Genomic DNA, 24,560 nt, shown 5'->3' with positions numbered 1-24,560 from the left:
ACCCAAATTATCCTCTGTGCCAGTTTAGAAAAACATCTTGTCACTTTGTCACTGGCTGAAATGTATTGATCCACATACCTGTTTGTCACTACTGAATAAATTCAAAAAGATGAAGATTTTCAGGTCCTTTCAGGTGCTATGTGGTTTGATTGAAAATGGCAAACAAAACTATATTTCGATCTTTGGTTCATGTGCTGAATTTGTAGTTCTAGCAGTGAGGAAAAACCACGGTGTTTTACTTGCAAACTGATCAGCTTAGCTCTGGAAGTCTGTCAGTCGTTGTCAGCCCTTGTCAACCTAAACATATTTTAGAGTAGAACTGCTTTTTAAAATAATCTATTGCTGTTAGTCTGGAGTTCAAAAGATCATTCAGGAACTTGCTGGTTTGATTAACAGCAGTTGGAGTTTGTTCAAGCATACACGTAGTTTCATTATATAGTACAATACAACCTTTACTCTGTATAGCGTCATTCAAACAAATTGTATGGCAAAATGCACCACCGAATTACATTTAAAATGCTCCATTGAATTAAGTACAATTGCAGAGATAAATGGGGAGAAAAATTGTAAGAATGGGAGAAATGTTTTCAGCTGAGGTTTGAAATTAACAGCCTGTTAGTATATTTGCATTGGCAGTGTTAGTGTTATACACTGTTTCTAGGACATATGCTAGCAAAAATCAGATGCAAGCTGGAGTTTTCCCAGGCAAATTTCCAGTTTGTAGGCATTTTAAAATAATAATAATAATAACAACAACAACAACAACAGCCCCCCTTGAATTGTAATTTTTGTAATATTTGATTCCTAATTTAGCTTGAATTGACAGTTAATAGACCTTTCCTGAAATCACTGGAAATACTTATCCTAGACTTTTTTTTTTAGCTTCCAGGGCAATCTTTGTTTTTGAAAAAAAACCAGAAACCTTAGTGTGGTGTTTACTGGTTACAATACTGTGGTATTGTACTCTTTGGGAAACATTTAAAGGAGTGCTTTATTTCCCTTAAAAATATACAAGTATATTATTTTTGCATCTAAAGTAAAAGAGAAGCAAGCTATTAAAATACAGTGTTTAATTGATGCTTATTGAGAAAGCAGATAGGCTTATTTGCTCACATCATAACGGTTATTTGCAGTTCAGCTTAATAAAATAATGCGTCGGTCAAAAGCTGATAGATGGGTGGTTGCTTGCAGTGTGAGCTGATATCTGGGGATGGCCCCAGGCTGGCCACAGAGTAGGTTTTTGGTACTCTAGTGCAAACTGAGCTGATCTGCAACCTTTGAATCCTACAGAAACTGTAGATGCCAACAGACAAGGATGTACAGGAAGAAGGGCTGACTGCACCTCTGCCCTGGCAATCCTGGGCAAGAGACAAAAATGAGGTCAGGCAGTGGCACTCAGGGAACCCATTCTTTTGTAGAGATTAGATATTAGGGAGTGCTGTGGGATCTGGGTGGCTCAGTACCGTGCAACCAGCCATTGCTCAGCCACTGATGAAAATCCTACAGTGGTCTGTGATGACCCAAAATAACATTACCACGTAGAAGCTGCTTGGCCTGGGGAAGGTGGATTAATGGTCTCCAGCCAGGCTGCAGTGGAAAGTTGTCATAGGAACTGCCTTGCTGTTTGGCAGGGCCGTGCCTTGTCTCCACTCCTTTGAAAGAACACCTCTGTAACTAATCACTTCAGGATAAGAAATACTCGTATGCCAGCCAGCATAAACCCATGCAGAGAGCAAGGCACTTCGGCTCTGCCCCAAGGGAAACTGAGGACAGTGCTGTACGTCAGCAGAGAACAGCCTGAGTGATGTACCTTGGGATGAGTTCGCAGTGCCTGCTCCATGCCCTGTCCTTGCCTCTGGGTGGCTCACGAATGCTGGGGGTACTGATATAAAACAGCTGTGGCTTTTTTAGCAGTGAGAATAATAGGACAGAAAACTGAACAGAATGTGCCTGGGAGTAGAAGCTTTGTCTCACTCTTTGGGTTGTGTTTGGGATGGGATATGTTACCAAGTCAGCGCATGGGAATTCTTCCCTTATTGTCTGTACTGCATCTACTTTTTAAATTTTATTTAAAAAGCAGCAGCACAAATGTAATTTGAAATTATATTTGAAATGGCCACAATCTGTGTCTTCAAAAGTTGGCTTTCTGTTCTGAAGCATTATCTTATTGAGTACCTTCAAAGTGCACATTCATATAAATATTTCCTATTGTAAAATATCTGTTTTCTGCTACTAAAGAAATTATTATTATGTGTCATGGTAATGATGTTTGTAGCAATGAGCTGTATTTTGCTTTTTAATCATTATGACTCTTTAACTGGAATGGTTCCTAAAACCTTGGACTGTGTACTCTACATAGAGAGCCTGTATAACAAGAGTCTGCTTTCTTAACACAACCACAGAGAGAATCCAGCATGTACAATAAATAGAACTTCATGTACTGTAAATTGACCTTAAGCAACATCTGGAAAAAATTGCGTAGGTATTTAAGGTAGCCACTGTAAGCAATTGATAATCTAAACCCGCCTACATAAGCATAGTCATTAAGCATGTGTTTGCAGGGCTGAAAAGGTGCTTGGGAGACCTGCCTATATGAAGCCATATTAGGGGAAATACAGTTTTTTATATGACAGCAGGAGAACTAGAAGGGAGTGTGAGTAATTCAGCCTAAAAAAAACCACAGCAGTCTGTGTAAAATCTTAACTACTACCTGAATGTGCAACAGTTTCTGCACCTTACTATAAGGTCAAAAGCAGGTTTGCTCTTACTTCCTGGACAGTTGGATCCCCCAGTGTAGGAGCAGTGAAAGCTGTGTGCCACCCCTCATGGTCTTGTCACTGTGTCCATTCTGGTACAGCATGGGAGAGGCCAAACGTTGCTTGCTGGTGACCCGAGCCTGTCATCTTCTGGGCATGGATACCTGCTGTGGGATTTACCGGCACAGCTAGCCCTCTTTTGGTTGTTTCATACAGATAATGTTCTGACTAAACTGGGGAGGTTGGAAACGCCGTTGCGGTGATGTGCATGCTACCTTCTCTTAGCATGTAAGCAAGAAAACAAGTGAGTTCTTACCCTGTGCATCATACCAGCTAAAACTGCTTTAAATTCTGCAAAGGTATGAGCTCATTAAATGTGAAGAACAGGAGATGCAGTAATGAGGTACCTATAGAAATGATGCTGGGATGTGAGCAACCTGTTGGTTTCTCTTTTGAAATTAAAGGATGTGTGGGCACAGCTTCTGTAGGTGAATGGAAGAAGAAAGGGATGTCCAGGGAGATGTGATTCTTTTGAGATTTGAAGGTGGCTCCAAAGTGAACTTAGTAGAAACAGACGTGTGGGAACAAAGTGCTCTAGTACCACTTGTGTTGTACCCATCCTGTAAATAAGAAGAGAGTTTTGGTCTCCAAAGCTACCAGCCTGGCTCTTTTCACCACAAGTGATTATTTTAAAACAAAGGTTCCTTGAAGTCATTATGTGATCCAAACTTAGCTTAATTTAGTAATAGAGTATTCACAGCTCCCAGCTGCATTCCAGATATTTTCAAACAAAGACTGACTATTTTGCATATATGCTTACTACAAGATTATAATTTAACCTTGCTTGGCACAATTGGTTCAGAGGAAAGGGTAAAACAGAGAGAGATTTCCTGTACGGGTTTGTGCGGGAGGCTCTGAAGTGGAGAGGTTTTCCACTGTTTACTTAAGAACAGGCCTTTGGATTAGCTGGCTTTGACCCAGGCCTTGTATTGTAGTTCTCCCTGTTAACCTTGGCATAATACATAAAACACTTAACATACATTCTTGCTAGATTTTCAGGAAGCAAATTCTCGCTGAACACTCCAGGAAGGTACACTTCCCCAAAATACTTTCCAGCCACAGTGGTCCAACTTTGGCAGTTGTGGTGGCCCAGATCGGGGTTGTGGGACCCTCTGGGGGAGTTGCCCCTTCCTTGTGCAAGTTGCTGCCTCCTGCTCTGCTGTGGTAGCAACAGCTGCATCCCAGCTGGGTATGCTGGGCTCAGGAGGGAGCGCTTAGCTGTTCAGATAGTGTTTGCTGCTCAAATCAGTATTCCTTATGTCCTTTGGAGAATGGTAGCTGTGGGTGGGAATCAATTCATACTTTACTACTTGGACCCTGCTTCTCTTGACGTTTGCATCAAATCTAGTGCATCTGTCCATGGCATATAACAAGAGAAACTTTTAATCAGCTTCTAAAGTAACCTAGGAAGGAAAGTATATTTAAAAGAGAGAAGACTGATGGTTTAGCATGAAGCATATAAAAATCTCTAGCCCAGCTGAATTCAGCTGGTGTTTGGGTTGATCCACTTGGTGATGAGTTGCACATAGGCATGCACGGCAAATAATTAGGAACATGGGGTCAGAGAAGAGCATGTGAATGTTCGGCCCTCAGAAACCCAAAGAAGTGCTGAGTGAGATTTATGCCAGGGCTTTGTAATCACAACACAGCAGTTACCAATAATAACATCTAAGGGTAAGTGCTAGAGAACTTCAGGCTGCTTAGGTAATTTTGGAAGTCAATAAATAGAACCAGTTGCAATTATAAATAATCTTTTTAGATGTTGATTTCCTTTCTTTTCTCCGTCTCCATCTGAGATACCATTTTTCTGTTGGATTTTTTTTTCCCCCCGAAGTAAGAGCTGAACATGTTGGCAAAAGCATTTCAAATGTTTCTTTCTGATCTTTTCAAGTCACCTTTTTGGATGTTACAAAGCAATTCCATTTCAAGGCTATGCAAAGACATATGTGGCCTTTGAAGTCACAGGAAAGGGCTGCAAGATTTGGTCCTGAATGTCCTGGTGAAGTCATGTTGTTTCTGACACCCTATGCAGTATTCACTGAGACCTTTTAAGAACAGATCCCTTTAGTTGCTGCATAATTGTTTCTTTTTTGTTGTTTGTTCAGTTCCATTTTTGTAATATTATTCTCTGTGTATGCGTTTAGGTCAGGATGGGCTCATTCCCTAAAGAAAAAAAAAACTGATCAGTTGAACATAAATTGCAGGTGCTGTGAGCATGAGTTAGCTTGAGGCTGACCCTGGAAGCTGCTCTTACGGTTCAGTTCCTGTAGCTTTCCCATCATTGAATACAAGTGGCTGAGTGAAGCTGGAAAGAGGAATTTAACACAGAAGCAAGCCAGACTGGTAAATAATCTGTTAGTTCTGCTGTCTGGAAACTGAGGCAGGAATCAGATTTCATTTTCCGCTTCATGTTGCAAGCATCAGTCAGTTGGTGCACCAGTGATGAAGGGCAAATCAGCAAGGCAATGCTTGTTTTGAATCTTTCCGTGGTTTGGGATGCTGCATTTCCACATTGCTTCCCTTTGTTAAAAAAAGGAAAACAAATCATTGCCTAAAAGGAAGTACAAACACATTAACAGTGTCTCTCTCAAGGGAGAAGTGGTCAGCAGAGCTTTTCTACCTGTAATCAAAAGCAGAGCTGCAGCTGACAGGACTGGATAGAGCTCTGCTAGGGAAAAATTATTAAAAAATGAGCATTTGCTACCTAAAGCTGTGAGTGGTTCAAATAAGCAGACACAAAACTCCTCTATTTTTCAAAATGCTTGCTTTACCTGTAAGCTAAGCAGTGACTACCATATCAGACAATCTTCTGCTAAGTCCTTTTTAGTTAATAATATGAATTTAGCTTCTAGAAGGCATTAGCGTGCCTATACCATTAACCACTTGGTAACTGCAGACATCCTGAGCACATGTTCTGGCATTTATTAGTATCCTGCTCATAATGGTGTTGAAATGGGATGATTTTATAGAGTGAGTATGTTAAAAGATGTCATTGCTGCAATCATCAGCAGATGTGTATTTTATGAGCAAATTTTATACAAACTGGAAAGAGCTGTACTTGCTGTGATCTAAGATGACATATCTATCTGTAGCCTTCAATAATTTGGGGACTTTCTTACCTCTGATCCAGGGAAATAACACTGTGGCCTTTCTAAGAGATTGTTAAAAACGTTTGTTTTCTAACCTTTCTTACTTTTTTTTTCTTATTATAATAGATTAGGTAGGTTCTTAACCTCTTGTTTTACATGTATTGTAACTTCTCTAGCAGTATTGCATTGGCAGTTTTATGAGCCAAGGCCAAAAAACTCTGCTTGCTAAACTTGAGCAATCAGAAGTGAACAGATGATGAAAAACTAACAGTGTTTTACTCATCTACCACTCCCTTTTGGTTGTTTTTGGGTTTTTTTTTTTTGGTTTTTTTTTTTTTTTTTTTTAACAGGCATCTAGTGAGTAGATATTAACAAAGACAGTAATAAAAAGCACTTTCAGTCCTCCTAAATCGATGTATGCTGGTGGGGTCAAGAAACGAATATTGGAAAGGTTAGGACATGTAGAGAGCTGTCTTCCTGTGTTGTGACACTCAGAGCCAGGCTGGGGTTTTTTCCAGTTGCTGTTTTGAAAGCAATTAGAAGGAGGCATTTCTGTGGCTGCACAGGAGGCTTTGTGCTGGCTGGGCACATGGTCAGCTTTTTTTTTAGAGGCTACAGCAGGTCAGGTAACATGCTGAAAAAGAAGTCCTTCTTGGTGAATCAGGGTTGTTGTACTACTCTGCTTGGGACAAACATTTTTAAAGGTGTCTCAGAACCCAGGGGATTCAAGCTGTTTCCTCATCCACAGCAGGAGCACAAGACCGCGCTGTTGAATGAGTCTTCAAGTCTACACTGATGAGATGCTTGAGGTTCCCTGAAAAGTCCCAGCCAGAGGGAAGGTTCCGTGTCGGGAGCTCTTGGCTCTAGTTTTGGGATAACAGGGACCTGCTTATGATGCTTTCTTAGTTGTTTGTTCATGTTCTCTCACCCTTCAGGCTGGCAGCTTTCTTCCAGGTCACAGCTGATGGAGTAGGTCTGTCACCTTGTCCGTGTTCCCTCAGAGCACTGTCTATGCCGAGACAAGTACAGAGAGAGCACTATGTGTGTCCTCCTCAGCTCTGCCCGGGAACGGTCTTCTATGTCAGAAGGGTTGATTTAACGTATTTAAAAACAGTGAAGTGAAGAGATCATGGAAAGATGACTTTGTTTTCCTCGAATGAACTTGGTGGTTTGTGTTTTGCTTGGATGGGATAGTAAAAAGTTTCTGAAGAAGTTGCAACAGTTAGAAAACAGTATAATATAGGCCTTTGGTATTGCTTGATAAAGCTGAGACAGTTGCGTTATCAAAGAGAAGCCAGAGACTTAACAAAAGCTCAGAGTTATCATAGATGTTCAGTTATTTTACTGATTAATTAAGTTATGTAGGTTGCCTAAGAAATGCTGTGTGAATTACCAGTCTTTTGGAAGTGCATGGAAATACTGCAGAGAAAGTATTTGTAAAATTAATTTGCTTGTAGAGTTTCCTGCAGTGGTGCCTAGGTACTACACATCTGTCAAGATTAAATGAGATTTGGGGGCTGATAACACCCAGGTGGGGACACTGTTATGCCCTGAGGACAGACTTGTAATGTTGTTTGTGATCAGGCAGACCATAATTACTATGTTTGCCTCTGATTAAAAAACAGGTCAGAAAAGGAATGAATTGTGCTCTGTATGCAGAGAGGAACTTCACACCATAAGAGCACTTCAAAACACCTACAGACTTCATGTTCCCTGTTTTGTTCATCTTTATCATTACTCGATTGGTAGGTCTATGTAGCTTGCTTCTCATTGACAAGAAGCTGCCATGTGGGGCTGCTTGCTAAGTACAGAGTGCAGGAAAGGTTTTGAGTATGTGCTTTTCTGGTCTCCGTGATGAGTGTACTCCAGCCTCTGGTTTGGAGAGAAAGAGGATTTCTGTGTGGTCACCTGAGGGGTACCTGTGGTTACTGAACTAGGAGGAACATAGAGAAGGGAAGTTGTACTTCTGGCCTTTGTGAGCATTTCAGGAGGGTGTCAGAGCCAGCCCAACAGTGATTCCAGTGAGCTAAGCCTAGATGCAGAAGACTCTTGCTGTTCTCGCTTGAAAGGCTAGACCAGCCTCAGGGTATGTGTCTCTGAGGGGAGACAGGTAAGCATTATTAAGGGCAAAAGTAGGAATCCCATGATATCTGTAGTAGACTAGTATGCCTCTGGAGCCCTCTATGTTAGGGTAAATGAGAATCAAGATCCTCTTTGCTAAAATATTTATGTATTTATCGTCACAGTGCCCTTTACCAAGCAGTATCATTAGATTGTCTTGTTTGTGTTTTGTGGACAAACAGCAAGTTGAAAACTGGTGAAGTTTTGTGTATGAGGTGTGTGGCCTTGCTGGGTGTTAAGGCTTTGTCTCCTGGGTCTGGTTTAGTTCCACAGTCCTCAGCTTATCCTTCTTTTGGAAAGATGTTTGGTTTTTTTGTTGATTATCTGCCTATTGTTGGTGGGTAAGATCTCAAAAGGAAGAGAGACCAAGTTAGTATATGAGCATTTGATATGCTTTTTCTTAAAGAAAGTGGGAAGAGAAGAGAATAGCACTGAAAAAGAAAACTCTTAGCAAGACAAAAAGAGTTCTGACTGGTTTTGACAGAGCAGCTCTCCTAATTACCGGATCGTCTTCAGCTGTTGATCTCAGTGTTTATTTTCAGTAACTTTTTTAATGAAGGAGGAGCCAGTGTTCCCCAGTTCAAGTATGCTGGCTTCTTTACTCAGCAGCACGTCCGTTGGCAAGTGTTGTGTCCAGAGCGCTGGGACTCGCGCTGACTCGCCAGCTGGCTGTCCACACCTGGGCTGAGCAGGGACCGCTTTCTGCCAAGGCTGGGGGAGATGTGAGCTCATGTTTCCAGCCTGCGGAGATGGTTCAGATGCTGATTCTGCTGTCACATCTGTTTTTGTAGCCCATAAACACATAAGAGAGGGCCTATCCAGCTTGGAAAAGGGATCAAGTGTCTCTAAAAAATCATTGTTATTTTTCCTTTGACTTTCAAAGATTAGAAAAAAGCCAGAATAAGCTTTCAGTATCTTTGCTTTTTTATAAAATATTAATGAAGCATGGACACGATCTTCAGGGACAAGAGAGTTTTTTACCAGTAAGTATAGTCAGTCAGGAAAGCCAATAAAAATGTCCTCTCTCACCTTCAGTGTTAAGAAGATAAAGAGGACTTTTGGCTGTTAGTGTTATCCAAGCTGACCCAGTTGCATGCTTTCAGAATGACTGTGCTGCTGATCAGAGTTGGGCATCTCAAATACTTTGTCGGTTGCTAGTGCACTTCTGGAAAGACCCGCTAAGTCTGTATTTGCTTCCTGAAACACTGTGGAATCTGATGAAAAGCGTCATTGTTTTGAAACACCGTGATCTGCTGCCAAAAGAGCTGCTGTTGTATAATCCTTAATAGCAGGTTAGAGTGGCAGTTGTTCCTTGGTTTGAAGTCTGTATGTGAAGGATGGCTTTCCAGTTCTCTCTCCGGGGATGGCACGTCTCATCTTGTTCTCTCTGTTTGGGAACTGTAACTCACACAGAGGTGTTCAGCTACTCTGAGTTGGTAACGGGTCCTTGCATGTGTTTGAACACCAAGAGTCTTACTTAGGGATGACAAGCTGAAAGAGACAGAAGAAACCAGCAGTCTCCTTTGAGAAGCGGGGAGCAAAGCTCTGACTGCTGAGTACCAGAGGTTATACTTGTCTATTCATGCAGGCAAGTTTATTTGTTGCTGAAGGTACCTTGGGTTGTTGTGATATAAAACAACAGAGCTGGAATAGAAAAGTTAATCTTGACTTTCTGATTTGCAGAACTCAGTATGTTCACTTCCATGCTGATGTTTCTACTTTCATGTTGTTTAATATTCACCTGTAGCTCAGCTAGCATGTTGTCATGCTTTATCCTTTTAGCAATGATACTAATATTTGCAGATATCAGTCAAACAGTGAATTGCTGTTGTGGTGGGCACTTGCATCAAAGCTTACCTTCCAGTTTTCAGCTAAATCAAACACATTGGAACTCTTAAATATTTTCTTTTGGGTGGACTGGATCAGAGCAGAGGGATCAAATTCATCTGTAGTTTTCAGTCTTTCAGGACCTTGCGCAACTAGAGCAACTGCTTACAGGAAAAACAGTGTAAGTAAAATATTTGCATTTTCTTATGGGTTTCTTACTGGAATTTAACAGCTGGAAACAAAAAGCATTGAGAACAACAATCTTCTTAGCCAGGTCTGTGCTTGCGATTGGTAGGCACTCAGTTGGGCGGCAGTTTGGGAACCCCCAAGCAGAGGTTGCTGCAGGCTGCTGGAGCCCTTTTCCCAAGGAAATGAGTTTCCCCGAGCCCTTGGGGTGCACAGTTCATGCTAGTGTTCGCTCAGAACAGTTTGATACATTTGCCTTCTCTCCAGGTGAAACCTCTCTCTGGAGGTTTCTCTCTCATACTGCTTGTGCCTTTGCCTCTTATTCACTGATACATTGATTTATAAGGTGAGGAAGAGTCACCTGAGGCGTGATACTGTGTTTGACCGACCAGTTGTGTGCTCAGACTGTTTGATTTTTCTTCATTAATTCTTGACCTTGTGAAAAAAGCTGATTTAAAAATCACCCCTACCCACCCACTCCCCCTCTACCACGCTTCATTTTCCCTCTGGTGATGGAAAAACTACTTCAGAAATTTGTTTTTTCATAATTAGCTGTCCTCTCTGTTAATATTTTTTGTGTGGATTTATCTAATTTCCAGTCATAGGCTCTTGTTCTGTCATTGCTAGGCTAAAGAGCCCTCCACAGTCTCACCACTTTCCTGTGTGTAAATGCTTCTAGGCTATTTTCAAATCACCTGTAGAACCACTCTCTGTAAATTAGCCCATCTTCTGCCCCAGCATTATTCTCTGTCACAGCTTTATTCCTTCCTCAGTATAATCAGTGTTGTTCTTGAATTGGTTCAGCTGGCTGAAGACAGCTTTCCAGCACTGTTTGTAACAGTGACATATACTCACATGGAGTCCTGCTTGGTAGTCTTGTACATCCAAAGATCATATTTGTCCTGCTGTCGCAGCATTTCTTTGAGAGCTCGTGTTTGCTGATTCTTCTCTGTGGCATAGCTCTTGCTCTTCTGGATCAAGTCTCACATTCCTTAAGTATGATCTGCCTTCTTTTTTTCTACTGATGGGACAATACGAGGCACACTAGACTTTAGAGAAATGGAGAACTAACATTACTTCTAACAAACTGTTTGTATAAGAAGCAGCATTTTTGGAAATTACTTAACTAAAATGGTAATTCAGCAGGAGATGTCGAGAAACACAAGCTATATGGAAACTAGAAAATATGCTAATTGGCTCATTGGAGAATTTGTGGTTCCCATTTCAAGGCAGTAAACTCAATTATAGATAAATGAGAAGAATGGATGGTCCCATGGCACTCAGAGACGGTCACATTTGAGGTTTGCTCCTCACAGAGTTGCACTGTGGATTTTTTAGTTTTCCAAATTACTTTTCAACTATCCATAAAATTGATTATAATTAAATAATGCTTAAAATATTTTCAATAACTAGTGCTTCTTGGAGTTCCTGAATGACAAGAAGTCCTTGGATAAAAATGGACAGTAACCAAAAGGAGCTCCCGATTTATCTCTTCTGTTTTTTAGTGTGTCTAATGCGTTTGGGTCCTGGAGCTCTAGGCACTATGAGGCCACTCGGAGGATATGGTTATCAGCAGAAATACCGTGATTAAAAAACAAACAAATAAAACAGGGTTTTGTTAAATATATTTTACCACTTATCTGTTATCTGGCCATTACTTTAGCATCTGGCTTTATGACAGAGGTAAAATTCAGCCTGAAATTAAATCTAATCCTATAATAAGCCACATGAGTAGCATTCTCCCTTCTTGTACTGTACCCATCTAGAAATAACCCATCTGTCAGTCAGACCATAGGCAAATAAATATATGACTGGAAATCCTTTACCAATTTCACTAAAAGCATGCTCTTGGAAAAAGAAGCTGCTTTCTTGATGTCAGCACTGCGGTGATGCCCAAAAGAAAGAGCTACCCCTGTTCTACGGGAGGACTCAAAGCCAGTGTTGGAGGTGGCAAAACTTGGAGGTGGGAGGGTTTGTACAATCTATGGAGCAAGGAGAGTCTTATCAGTCTAATGTATAATAATCCAGTGGGTCTTTCTATACTGCCAAGTGGGAGCTGCTGTGAGCTCAGTGTGCGTTTCTGTGGTTGACCCTAACAGGTTCTTAACAGCAGATCTCTACCTCTTTAATACGTTGTAATGGGCTTATAGAATTATCCTGCTTAAAACCAACCTCAGCTATTAATTATCATGAGCTGAGAGCATGCTTTGAATTGTATCTAGGAAGTAATTTAGTATTCTAACAGGAAGAACATACTTTGTCTTTCCTGCTGTCATGAACCTGAAGCCATGCTGTCAGAGAGGTGGCCACCCAGAAGTGGAAGTTCTTGAAGTGAAGAACTTAACTTTAGGCACAAGGAGAAAAAAAAAAAAAAGTCAATTTTCTGGTTTAAATCATTTACAAGCTTCACTGCTTATATTTGTGGGCTTTTCAGTGTCGCCAGAGATTTCAAGTCATGGACATACTAATTTTCCAAAAGCGCCACTAATTGAAAACACCTTTTGGAAACAATTTGCTGTTGGCTATTAAGCAGAAGTGTTGGCAGTAAAACAGAGTGGTTTGAACTGTCATCCCATGATTGTGGGGGAGAGGGAAGGAACTGTGCAAACTAACAGAACCTGCGTGTAAGGCTGCAATTCAGAATAAGATCAGGGTGTTGTGCGGCATCCATGCAATCCCTGCAGCTTGGGGCAAGTCAGAAGCCAACTCCTTAGGGGCTTTTGTCATGCGTGAGTACAGGTACTGCTCAGTCTTCAAGAATCTGTAGATGTGATCTAGATACCTAGTGTAACTGATACCTTGACCAAGACTTTATATTTTTGTCTTCTAATTCTTCATTAATCAAATCCAATGTTGTCATTTTCAGTATGTTTCCTAGGTTTGCCATCAGTTAAAGCTGATGTTGCCTGAAAGGTATGCAGCTAAATATTTTAGGATTCCTGGGAAGACTTTGTCAGACTGTCTGGTTAAACATGTTCACCTCTGATGTGAATTCTGTAACATTCTCTTGGGTAGTAAATTGAACGGGTTGTACTTCTTTATCATCCAGGGATTAACACACTATCATCCTTTTTTCTTTTTTCCAATGCAAACTAGAACTAATTCCTGAAGAATTCTACCCCTTCTGCATTGTTCATCATCTCTGTTTGTTAATGCCTCTGCTCCCTTGCTAGGGTTTCTCTTGTTCCTACCTTACTTTGAAAATCTCCTTTATATTGTCCTTAGCTCTGCAAATGTGAGAGTTCCACCAAATTTTGCAAGTTGGTTTATCGCAAGACTTTTTTTTTTTTTCCACATTGTGCTGGTAGGAGCTCAAGGAGTAACTGCTCCTGTTTTCCAGTGTATTTTGATACTTCTGGATTCTGTGATCATGCTGACTTCTGTACATCTAGAACTTGCAGTTCTGAGTTATCAAGAACATTAGAATGTGGACTGGGGAGTCCTCCACCCATTTTCTTTGCATTGTTCTTCCCAAGCAGAGCGTGAGCAGAGATTTTGGTGTTTACCTCACATGAATAGTTCTCCTGGGTTTCGGAAATACCACTCACCAGGCTTTTTTTCTCACTAGTTGGCATTTTTAGTTCTAGAAATTCTATGTCACCTTGCCTTCCAGCAGCCCTGAGATGTCTCTTGTCTGCTACATCCCTTTGGTGAGTTTGTGATACACACAGAGTTTGGGGTCATGGAGTATTTTGAGGGCTCTTCCCTCTCGGACACTGCTTAGTGGGAGAGGAGACTGAAATGGCTGTGTTGAAGAAGGGACTACAATAGTTTTGAAAAGGAGACTGAAATGGTTGTTTTGAAGAGGAGACTGAAGTGGTTGCATGACAAACAATTAAGTAGGCCACAAAATGTGGGTGCAACATGGAGGGCCAGAGGTGAATGCAGGGTTTGACCTCTGCAAGGCACAGAAGTCAGGAATGTTTAGAAATGTGTAGAGTTTAGAGCTTGCTAAGGTTATATCAGTGTAAGCATTATTCCTATCATGCAGTTTCAAACAGGGCACATATATCAAGGCATGCTTGTATTTATGGAGCTGGCAGTGTTAAGCATGAAATTATATTTTATATACTTTTTAGCTACCTCTCCATGTCTGCCAGTTGATGCTAAGTATTGAAATTAGAATTCATGTTCAAGTGTAGTGCCCAAGGAAGATGCAGCATATCTCTCTGATTCGTCCTGACCGGTAGGACCTCAGACTGCTTTTTAGCACAGGGACTGAGGTATTGGGGCTTCTGCATTTGATTCCCGCTTGCTCTGTGTTATTACCTTCTCTGTGCCTCGCAATCCTTAGCTGGCAAAACAGGGACAGCACCTTTTACTGCCCCTAGATGTATTACGTGAACGAGAGTTTGTAAAGCGCTTTGGCATCACAGGCGTGAGAGCTGCTGTGCTGGATGAGGCCAAAGGCCTTCCTGGCCCCTGATCGCACAGTGGCAGTAGGAGATGCTATTGAGGGGGATGACACAGTCCTGGCCACTTTCTGCAGTCTATCCCAGGATGTCAAGTGCTTCAGAGGGTCAGAGGATTTGATGCTAGCCAGAGTGGGTTTCACCTCCACTGATGCCAGCTGTCCCAAGAGTCTAGCCTGAACTAGGTGCAATCTGCTTCTGCCCTCGGTGGAGGGAGAGGGACGCTCCTGGGAAGTGAGTCACTCACTTTTCTTAACCACCCTCACATGGTCAGTCCTCTCAGCTGCAGAAAAAACTGCTTTTCCCCCCCCCTGCTCTGTTTGTGAGGCTGGGCCATGACCTGGACCAGGAATTTGATATGAGTCTTGAACAAGCCAAGCTTGATCCTCCTCTCTTTGCTTTTTCCCTTTCTCAGGATTTAACATGGTTCATTGCTCTCATGCTGAGACCTCACAAAGTCCCTTGCGATGGAGCAGCATTGACATGGGGAGCCAGGAACTGCTCTGGGTTTGGCAAGGGTACCACAAGATTTGTCTGTACAACCACAGCCCCCGACTAGATGCAAAGCTTTTAAGTAATGAACGTTAACTGTGATGATTTTTCTCTCTATTCGCTTTCCTCTGTGCACTTACATGTGTGGGTTGTACTGACAAGGTATTAATGATTCTTGAAGCAGAACATGCGAGAATAGGCGGATGTAGTGCATGGCAAATCAGTGTGAGTACGCTACAACCTTGGGATTGGTTAGTGATGCTTTTGTTTTCTGCTATATAAGCTCCCAGAGAATATCCAGGAAAAAGTGGAATTGGCACTGCTATTTTGTTCATCTCTGTGTTGTATTGCATGTGCCTCTGATTTGGCATTGCATCATCGAAGTGTTAAAACAAACTCAGAAAAAAAATACAAGCAGTCCGTCTAAGCTGAACACATTGAGTATTATCAGGTGCAGACATTTCTAACTGTTGACTGAAATAGATAAGAAAAATAATAGTAAAACTTGAAGGGGATGCTTTTGGACATGTTATTTTATATGTATGAAAAAAATACACTATGGATAATACTTGAAATCAGCCAAAATCTGACAATTGGACCCAAGTATATGTCCTGGATAGTAGCTCTGTAACACAGCTTTGCAGCTGAGATTTTAAATACTTTTTCAAAATAAACCCTGTATCATAAGTGCTATCAGATGCTTTATTAAGACTGGTGAGGAGCATGTTTGCAGTAAGTTATGGGGAGGTGTTCTGACATGCTTTATCTATGTAAAGATTTCTATTTTTATGTGAAGCTATTTACAGATTATTGATTTCAAAAATAGATTTGTAACTAAAGAAAGATGCATCGTATTTCAGAGTTGAGAATCTTGCCTGGCTGGCTGCCTGCCCTCTTAGATGTTTATTCCAGTGGCTTACAAGTGTATGGAGAGAATCAGCCCTTCTTATGTTTCTCTCTGTATTTGGAAAAGGGAATTTGTATTCAGGGATCAGGTCCCATGACTCTTACCCATGCAGGTAGGCTGATTTTTACACCTTAGAAGCATCAGAACAATTTCATTAAAGTTCATGAGACTTTTTGTGTGAGTAAGATTTTTGGGTAGGGAACATCCATTACAATATCTTTTGTCAGTTTTTAGTGTTTCATTTCAAAGCAGTGAGCTGTTGTCACAGTGCCAGTGGAGCCTGCTAAGCTGTAAGAGTGCCTTTGAGTTCATGTAATACAAAATTTCAGCATAACATTTTTTTATTTTATTTTATGCTCTCTGGACATTAAAAGAAAGATTTTAATAAATAAATCAGGGTAAAGCCTGAAGGTAGAGGTAATATCTTTTATTAGAGCAATGGGTAGAGTTTGAAAACCTAGACAACTTGTGTGCCCAAGAGCTTGTCTATTTTTTCCAGCCATACCAGTTGGTCTAATAAAAGATATTGCCTCTGTCTACAAACCTTGTCCTGCCTATGAACTCTGTTCGTCACAGCTACAGCAAAACACTGCTGAATTGTTAAAATAATTCAGGCCTTTCTTGCTTAATTATGGAAACTCAGATTTTTGTGGTTGCCTTAGGTCTCAGCTTTTTGAATCCCAACACACACAAAATGATGCTGTCTGGTTTCTCCTACTGTAGAGGAGGGTTTCATCACATAGCTCAAACTACAAATTTTAGAAAGGTTGTTGTTAAAGGTAGCCTGCTACAATTCTTCTGCCATCTGGATTTTAGGGTATTTTGTAGGATGCCATTGGCGAACTATTAGATGTCTGGCTTGGATGGCCATTGGGAACTCTCCTATCCTAGTACCTGCATCAGCATCTCTGATGTGGTGTGATGGTGATGGGAAGCAGATGAAGTGGGAAGAAGGGGCTGGCAGAACGGAAAGTTTCTGGTTGTGACTGTGGATGTAAATCTTTGAATCTTGCTATGTCTGGCTGGGTGAGCAGAACAGTGTAGCCCTTCTCAGTGGCTGGAAGCTTGGATTTGGACTTGTTTCAGCTGGAAGACCTAGACCCAGAGCTGCCTAAGAGTCAAAAGATCAGCCAGGCAACAGTTTTTCAGACCTATTTAACATGCCTTTTAGAGGCCATAAATGTTTATATCTTCTGGATCTGCACCTGTAGCTCCAGGCTAGTAGCTTTAAAATAGCTCTGGGTAAGACCAAGATGGTGGTGATCTGCACCATCTTGAAATATCTGTGGAGCAGATGCTTTTCCATCTTCTGGGGACACAAGCCCTTTCTATATTTTGCAGTCTTGGGGTTGTGCCGGCTTCCTCACAGTGCTGCACGTCTCGGCTGCTGACCTGGAGTCTGTCACTCTTGCATGGGCACTTCTCCTCGCCCACGGGCTGTGGCTGCCATTGCTGCCCTAAGAGGCATTGCTGCAGGCAGTGTCCTGCCTTTGAAGTGGAATAGGTTGATGCTTGCAGGCTGTTTAGTTCTGTGCCCCGTGCTGCCTTCCATCTGCCTTTGTGCGTGGTTTAAATAGCTGGAAATTACTTGTAAGCCCTTGGTGGCCAGGGCCTGATCTATTTTAGAAACTGCTTCTCCCTGCATGCCCGGTTGTGGAAGCTGCGGCTGGCTGGGATGGCCCGTTGCCCTCTCGCTGCACTGACCTCCTCTCCTGGGTGTGTTGCAGGGAATTTGGGGGGGAGAGCTCTTGGCTCTGGCATGCGGTCCCTTGGGCAGCCTGCCAGGGCCTAAATTTGGTGACCTTTAGGATGTGGCAGAAGATACGTTTGTAAACCTTAGTTATAGTAACTGGGAGGCACACAGAGAATGCTGAGGGAGGGAGGAACGTATTTTTTACAGGCAAGCTGTTTGCCCTCTGTTTGATTTTTATGACCAGCAGATAGAAGGTAAATAGACTAACAAATGCTGTTACAATTGCAACTGTTGCTCTTTAATCAAATTTAAAACTAAAAAATTACACAGATTTCCTCTAGGAGAGTAAGCATGTTTGTGACTGCCAAAAGTGCCGTGACTTCCAATGCTCTGCTTTGGACACACTCTCTACTTTGGATAAATAATCTAGTTTCCATTCTGTAAAATGAGTGCAGCATATTTTAAAAGCATCTAGAAATGGTTTCTCTATCATTACCCTTGTAGCTTGTGGGTGGTTTTGTTTCCTTTAAGGAAGGGCAAACAGGCCAAGTCCTGCGGTCCAGCAGTTGTGTGGGTTACACAAGAATGTGGTTTCACGTTGTACCTAACTTGGTATAACTGTGGGATGCGTCTCCCACCCCATTCTTTACACCGACACTAAAGATAGGGTTGTGGCAGGTTGAGCTGGGTTCAGCCTGCTGACTAGTGGTGGACTACCCAGTTTTTGTTTGTTTTTGTTTGGTTAGTGTTGATGAATGAGGACTTGAACTGGTGAGCTGAACTGACTCACCATGGGTCTCCTTCATCATCCCACCTGGTGCCAGGGACACAGCAGGACACACATCTGGCCAGAGGAGGGGGCGAGCAGGATTGCCCTAGTGTGCTAATAACAGTTGGGAAAGGGACCCCTGTTTCCTCACTGCAGGGCCTTCTCGATGAGAAGGACTGTCCAGTGGTTTGGTTTTGACAACCAGTACTTGTGAAGGGGTGCAGGTGTTTGTGAAGACCTGCTGGTGAATATGTGCCTTGCTAGTGTTAGAGATTTACAGTGTGTTTGTGCTCTGTCTGGATGTGGCTGAACTGCAGAGGACAAAAGATCGTCTTTCTACTTTCCTTCCAATTGTTTCTGCTAATTTAGCATCAGTTCGAAGCTTTGTCTTTGCTTAGAGATCAAATGACCAGAGACAAGGCTCTATATTTTTACCTTGTGGAAAAAGTAGCAAGATTAGTCCTGCTGGGGTTTGTAGGGTTTGCCCTGCTTAAATTATTTCATGTGTAAAGGGTAGGTTTTCCATCAGCTATAGCTAATGCATACTAGTAACTCTAGTGTCAAAAAATACTCCTTTACAGCAGTGAAAACAAGTCTCTGTTTCTGAACGTATTTCACCACAATGGTGCAGTGGAAAAGCACTACGTGCTATGTGGCAAAGCCTTCCTAGCTTTACTGTTCTAACACCCTGTCTCATTAAACATCTCAGAGGAAAGCATCTTTCTTGACCTGCAAACTCAGATCATTCCACGGCTACTTTGCAAGACTTCCTGCGTGACATTGCATTTCCTCATACCAGGAAACAGATAACTTTCTGGTAAAAAAAAGCTGTGAACTTAAATAAGTTTTTCTCTTCTGCCTCTTTCAGAAATAAATAAGCATTTGAAGATGACAACCTCATGGAGCGACCGACTCCAAAATGCAGCAGATCTCCCTGCAAACATGGATGGGCATGCTCTGAAAAAGTACCGCAGGGAAGCCTATCACCGGTAAGTTGTTCATTTAACCCCAAAACTAAAGTGCTGAGACAGAGGGACATAAACTGGATGTCTTGTTTTTTGCTTGTTGGTTAAACAGAAAGGTTGTTCACACCTTCCTTGCAGAAGTGTTAGTTTAGTGGAAGAGAACTTAGAACGTAGCGCAGTATTGGCCTGGAGGAATTTACTGTCAGTAGAGCTGAGATACATGTACTAGAGTGGGTGAGGATACAATTTCTTAATGCAGTTGAAAGATTAATCAAAGTTAGATTTTGGGATACAGGCTTTCAGGTCAAGAAATATGCAGTAGCAGAGATGTTATAGTAATTACTGCAGTTCAAACTGACAGCACATTAGACACTGGAATGCACAAATATAATAAGGAGGAAATAAAATTAGATCAGAAATTAAGCGTTTGAGAATTGTTTCTAGTATGGTTAATCGTGTGTGCCACAGGAGCATGTAGAAGCATGAGTCAAGATCTCAGCTTCATTTTCTGTGGTAGGTGTGCCTAAAACCATCTTTGCTGTAAAACAGTTGCAGTCTATGTAAACAAGATAGAATATGGAATAAAATAAATGGTATCACTCTCATTTTATAGTTTGGGAATCAAAGTACAGACACTAGATTGTTTTCACAAGATCACATTGGTTTGGTTAAGCAGAGAATTTAGTCCACAGCTCCCAAGGTTCTGGGCATAGAGCATAGAAGATGGATGCAGTCTGTATCTTTATCAGATGTCTGGATTGTTACACAGTTAAAAACAACAGCATCTAGTAATTGTCAGTATTCTGTTTGTGGGAGGTATATCTTCAAAGTTTAGCTTGTTCAGTTTGAGAAGTCATGTGGTATGATGATCAGAATATATTCAGCAGGAGCTGAGGAGATGTATGTCTGATATAGAAACAGAAAAAGAGTCAAATTTCCCAACCTCATGCTTAAATGCCATGTTGCATTTGTGATTCATATACAGTGGTATTTCTGAGAAAGTGTTTTGGAAGTGTTAGGCATCTTTTGATTCTCCAAATGGAGTATAATTAGAAAAAAATGCCTTAGCATTATATGATAGGCCAAGTTTGTGCAAGTTGCAATGTCTAAGGCTAAGTAATGGATGCTGTGATGCATTTCTGAAGCTTTCCAGTTTTCAGTGAATGTGTTGGGGCACATGTCTTAAGTGGTGGCATTATTTGAGTCTGTCTGTGTCAGCTGTTTTGTCAGATATGGAGATGTCTAATGAATGTAACTATATATAGCTTGTAAAAAGAGAGGGATTTTATACCATTTCCTGGCAAAAAAATCTTTACATTGTTGAAGTCATTGACAGGTTTACCTTTGTGTCATAATTTTAGCTGTGACTGTAGTTGTGTTACTCCTGATTTAGACTGATGGAAATGAAATCAGAATAAGACCTATTTATTTGTTTATTTATTTCTAAAGATTTCCTCAGCTTTTGTTATGGTTAGGTGCTGACAGTCTACTAAGTGTTGTACAAGGTCCAAAGGAAGCGGTACTTGTCCTTAAGAGCTCACACATTCAAGTCATCATGTTTACCCTCATGTAAGAAACCTTTACTTTCAGAAAGAATTTCCTTATGGAAGATGAGAATGTACTCGTATAAAGGAGGGTTTCCCACTAGGAGCTGGGATCTGGTAGTCCAAAATTAGTCTGTGGTACAGTTTAAGTACTCCTTTTTAGAATCTAGGAATGTGTTATTCAAAACATATTGAGCAGAAAAGTTGCCAGCCCTTCAGATTTTCATGGAAAGCACAACATTTGAGATACATGAAGTAGTTTTGAAACTACTACCCTCTTTTAAAAAGAGAGAGAGAAGGAGGGATTGAAGGAGAGGGAGGGAACGGGAGAGAATGAGAGAACCTGATGCCAAGACTGTAGTATAAATCTGTGCTATTAATGGCTTTGGTGTACCAGTTTCATGGGAGTTATTTTGATCATCCAGTATTGTAAGAATCTGAAACAACCTCATTCCAGAGGCAGTGTTGTCAGATTTCTATTTTTGGTATTTTTTGTGATCTTAGTGTTAACAGATGTGATTTTACTTTAAAGATAAGTGCAGACTTAACATGATAGAATAGGACTGAAGTTATTTCCCCTTGTTGGTTTATATTTTATGTTTAGTATTTTAATAATGGCTTAGATGTAGAATATGTGTGCTGGTCACAGCCATCAGTTCTAGGATGTAAATTGTTTCAGTGAGGTCCAAGTATGCTCTGACTCTTGGATGTTGCTAAAGGATTGCCAGTTTTATGAAAAAGATGTAAAAGATAAGGCATTCATTGTCAATATTATTTTCTTTCCCTTTCTTTTTCTTTCTTTTTGTTTTTATTTGTCTTTCATTCTCTTTTTCTTCTGTCTCTTTTTCTTGTTACTCTAGCATCTGAAGAACAAAACCCTTAAAAACATTAAAGTGACTTAGAAACAAAAACAATAAAAAAGACCACTGAATTTAAAATGATTTTTTCTTTTAACCTTAAAGCTGGTCCCAGTGATTTTATGGGCCAGTCAGGAAGGCTAGAGGAGCTGGCCAGCTGGGCCACATTTACAGGTGACCATAACTGGGGCTGGCTTTTGATACCAGTGTCGAAAGCCCAGTTGGGCTCAAAGTCATTCTTTGGGATTTTCTAATTGCTGCTAATAGTTTTCTGAAGTGTGAAATTTTAAAAACTTGTTTCACTGTTTGTTTACTTCATGCTTACTTAAACATCAGTGGAGATACCTAGAACAATTGATTTAACTTTCTGGTTCTCATGAACTAGGCCTGATCTGATGTACTTGAATTGTAAATGTTGAAGCAGCATAAAATAAGGGGAAAAGTTTCCAATCTGAGAAAAATAATTTACCTTAAAAATAAAAGTGTTCTTGTAGGAACGAAACTTTAAAAAACTTTATAAAAAACTAGCTCTGAAGATGCCACTCTAATAGTCATATTTTATTCTGATTGTTCATACCAGGAGTGTGTTTTTTCGGTATTGCCCTTATTGTATCATACTTGATGGATGGATGTTCAGCATGTAACACTGTTGGCAGAACTCCCAATTGAGACTGGTTTAACTGGTGTAATGTATACTGACTCAGACTATGATAACTATATGATAATCATGTCTGAATGCCATAGGCAAGAATGTTCAAAATCAAATATTTATAGCTGTTTTCCTCTTGTAGCTGTTTTTGTCCCAAAAGTTTTGCTTGGTGTTTGAATCAGTTAGTATAGCTGCTTAGGAAATTAGAGTATTGATGTCATTGGTGAATTAAGCAAAGCTTGTGAATATGAACACATATGCTGTAGAGCCCAAGGGCTGTATGAGCAACATTAAGAATCAGAAAAATCTATAGGGGAGGGGAAGTGGTGGGGTTTTATCCTCAGAGTATTTCTGATGACTTTAATTAAGTCTTTTTGGTTAGCTAGTGTTACTATCAGCCACAAACCTTGTTATACAACATTGTTGGAGCCTGTTGGAGGTGAGGTCTGAAGATGCATTAATATACAAGCTAGATGTTATTCATTCTCTAGCAGAGGTCACTGGTAAGAGGATACTGCATTACTGTGCTATTGGCAACATACATTTTAATTCGGAAATAAAATGGATGTGTAGTTGTTAGTGGCTTTTCCTTAGTGTGAGTGGTTGCGAGGCCACCTCCCTCATGTGCTGCTTGTTGACTTTTCCGAGTAGAGGATAATCACTAGGTTATTTGTTCTGGAGGAGTACTGTCATTTAATGTGATAGTAATTAGGCAAGAACTAGGTTGACTCTGAGCCACGAAATTGCCTTAGTGTCTATTTTTTAACTTGGAGTGAGCACTTCTAGGCACCCTCTGGATTATCTCACATAGCTCTTTAGGGTTTAAATAGCAACCACATCTAGTTAAAGCAAATAATGGAAAAAGTTGGTGTTCCATCCACTCTTGTTACTGACAGTTACCAAGATCCAGGAAACAGGTATTTGCGTTTACTTTTATTTGGTGCTTTTTGCTTAACAGGGCCGTAAGGCTGAGATGGCCTTTTGGTTAAACGTACAGACTTTGGGATGCTTTTACCATTTGGCACCAGAGTCATTTGGGACTTGTTATCCTGAACATGGGGTTTCTGTTGTTTTAATTTTGTTCTCTTGCACTGTTGTTTACTGGCTAGTGCAGGGGATGTGGCATTGTGATTCCTAATCCTAATTCTCCTGCTGATTTATCAGAGAGTATTAAATAATTTGCTTCATAGTTTTGCACTTCAGTTGGCTTTTAAAGCATCTTATGGTGGTAACATGTGTTAAGTGATTTAAACTGATAATATATGCTGAGATCCTGGTAAAAAATGGTATATACTTTACTGATGACAAAGCAGAAGGACTACCAATTGATTGGTCTGATTTCTAGTGTTAAAGATGTATTTTAGTTTGTTTAAATTTATAAACTCTGGGCTATTGACTGCTAATCTTGTTTCTTCACTTTATTGATACTGGATCATCAGTGATTGCAAACAGTTGGAAATGTTACATAAACTAAGGTACAAGGCTTGAAACTTTATCTATTTGTGTAGCTATATAAAAATTCTCTCTTAAAATGATCAGTTTGTCGAGGTGGCAAATGAGAAAAATGCCTTTATCGATCTGAAAATGCTCTTTTAATCAGGCACGTTCGGATAGGCGATGTGTGGCATCTTGATGTTGCCCTCAATGAGGTGGCTTTGCAGGCACTGCTGACAATGGTCTGTCCTCATACATCTTTGTGCAGCCTCCATGGACTCGCGCAGTGGCATGTGTGCAGCGGAGGGCAGCGTGTGGCTCTGTGTATTTATTTTGCTTTAGTGCTTTGGACATTGGAGAGAGGAGGGAGAGGGAGCGTTAAGGCGGCAGAATGGGCAAGCTTATGAGAAAGCAGAACACTTGCCAAATTAATAATAAAGAAATGACATTAAAAATGTCCCATGATCCCTGGCTTTAATAGTTTGACAGAGCAGACGGGTGTTATTTTGGGATGGAATCCATATGTGAGCTTCTTGGCACTTTGCTGTTGCCTGGGAAGAAAACCCAAACAATGGAAACAGAAATGGCCAAGGCTATCGCCTTCCATCTGATCACTGCTGAATTTCAGAGGGAAGTGCTCATAGTCATGTTTCTGGGTACAAGCCTCATCAGACGTTTAAGTTCCAGTCGGAACCTGATTGTCCAGTTTTCTATCACTACAGTTGCGCAAGGACAGTTAGTCTTGTGAAACTGCAGGGCACTATGTTGGAAATGTTACTAGAAGCAGCCAGGAAATTTT

At 40.9% G+C, this 24,560-nt stretch overlaps 1 protein-coding gene across 1 annotated transcript in view; it reads left to right on the top strand.

Moving 5' to 3' along the window:
• Window positions 1-24,560, top strand: part of NT5C2 (5'-nucleotidase, cytosolic II) — a 62,164-nt gene that overhangs the window by 1,412 nt on the left and 36,192 nt on the right. Inside the window, exon 2 of the mRNA XM_080347652.1 lies at window positions 19,181-19,301. Within this exon, the coding sequence (XP_080203778.1) occupies window positions 19,201-19,301 (101 nt within the window). The 5' untranslated portion in view covers window positions 19,181-19,200. The remainder of the gene's footprint in view (window positions 1-19,180; window positions 19,302-24,560) is intronic.

The sequence above is a fragment of the Nesoenas mayeri genome, assembly GCF_963082525.1.
Source record: "Nesoenas mayeri genome assembly, chromosome: 7".
Classification (NCBI taxonomy): Eukaryota; Metazoa; Chordata; class Aves; order Columbiformes; family Columbidae; genus Nesoenas; species Nesoenas mayeri.
This window is presented reverse-complemented; position numbering and strand designations above follow the sequence as displayed.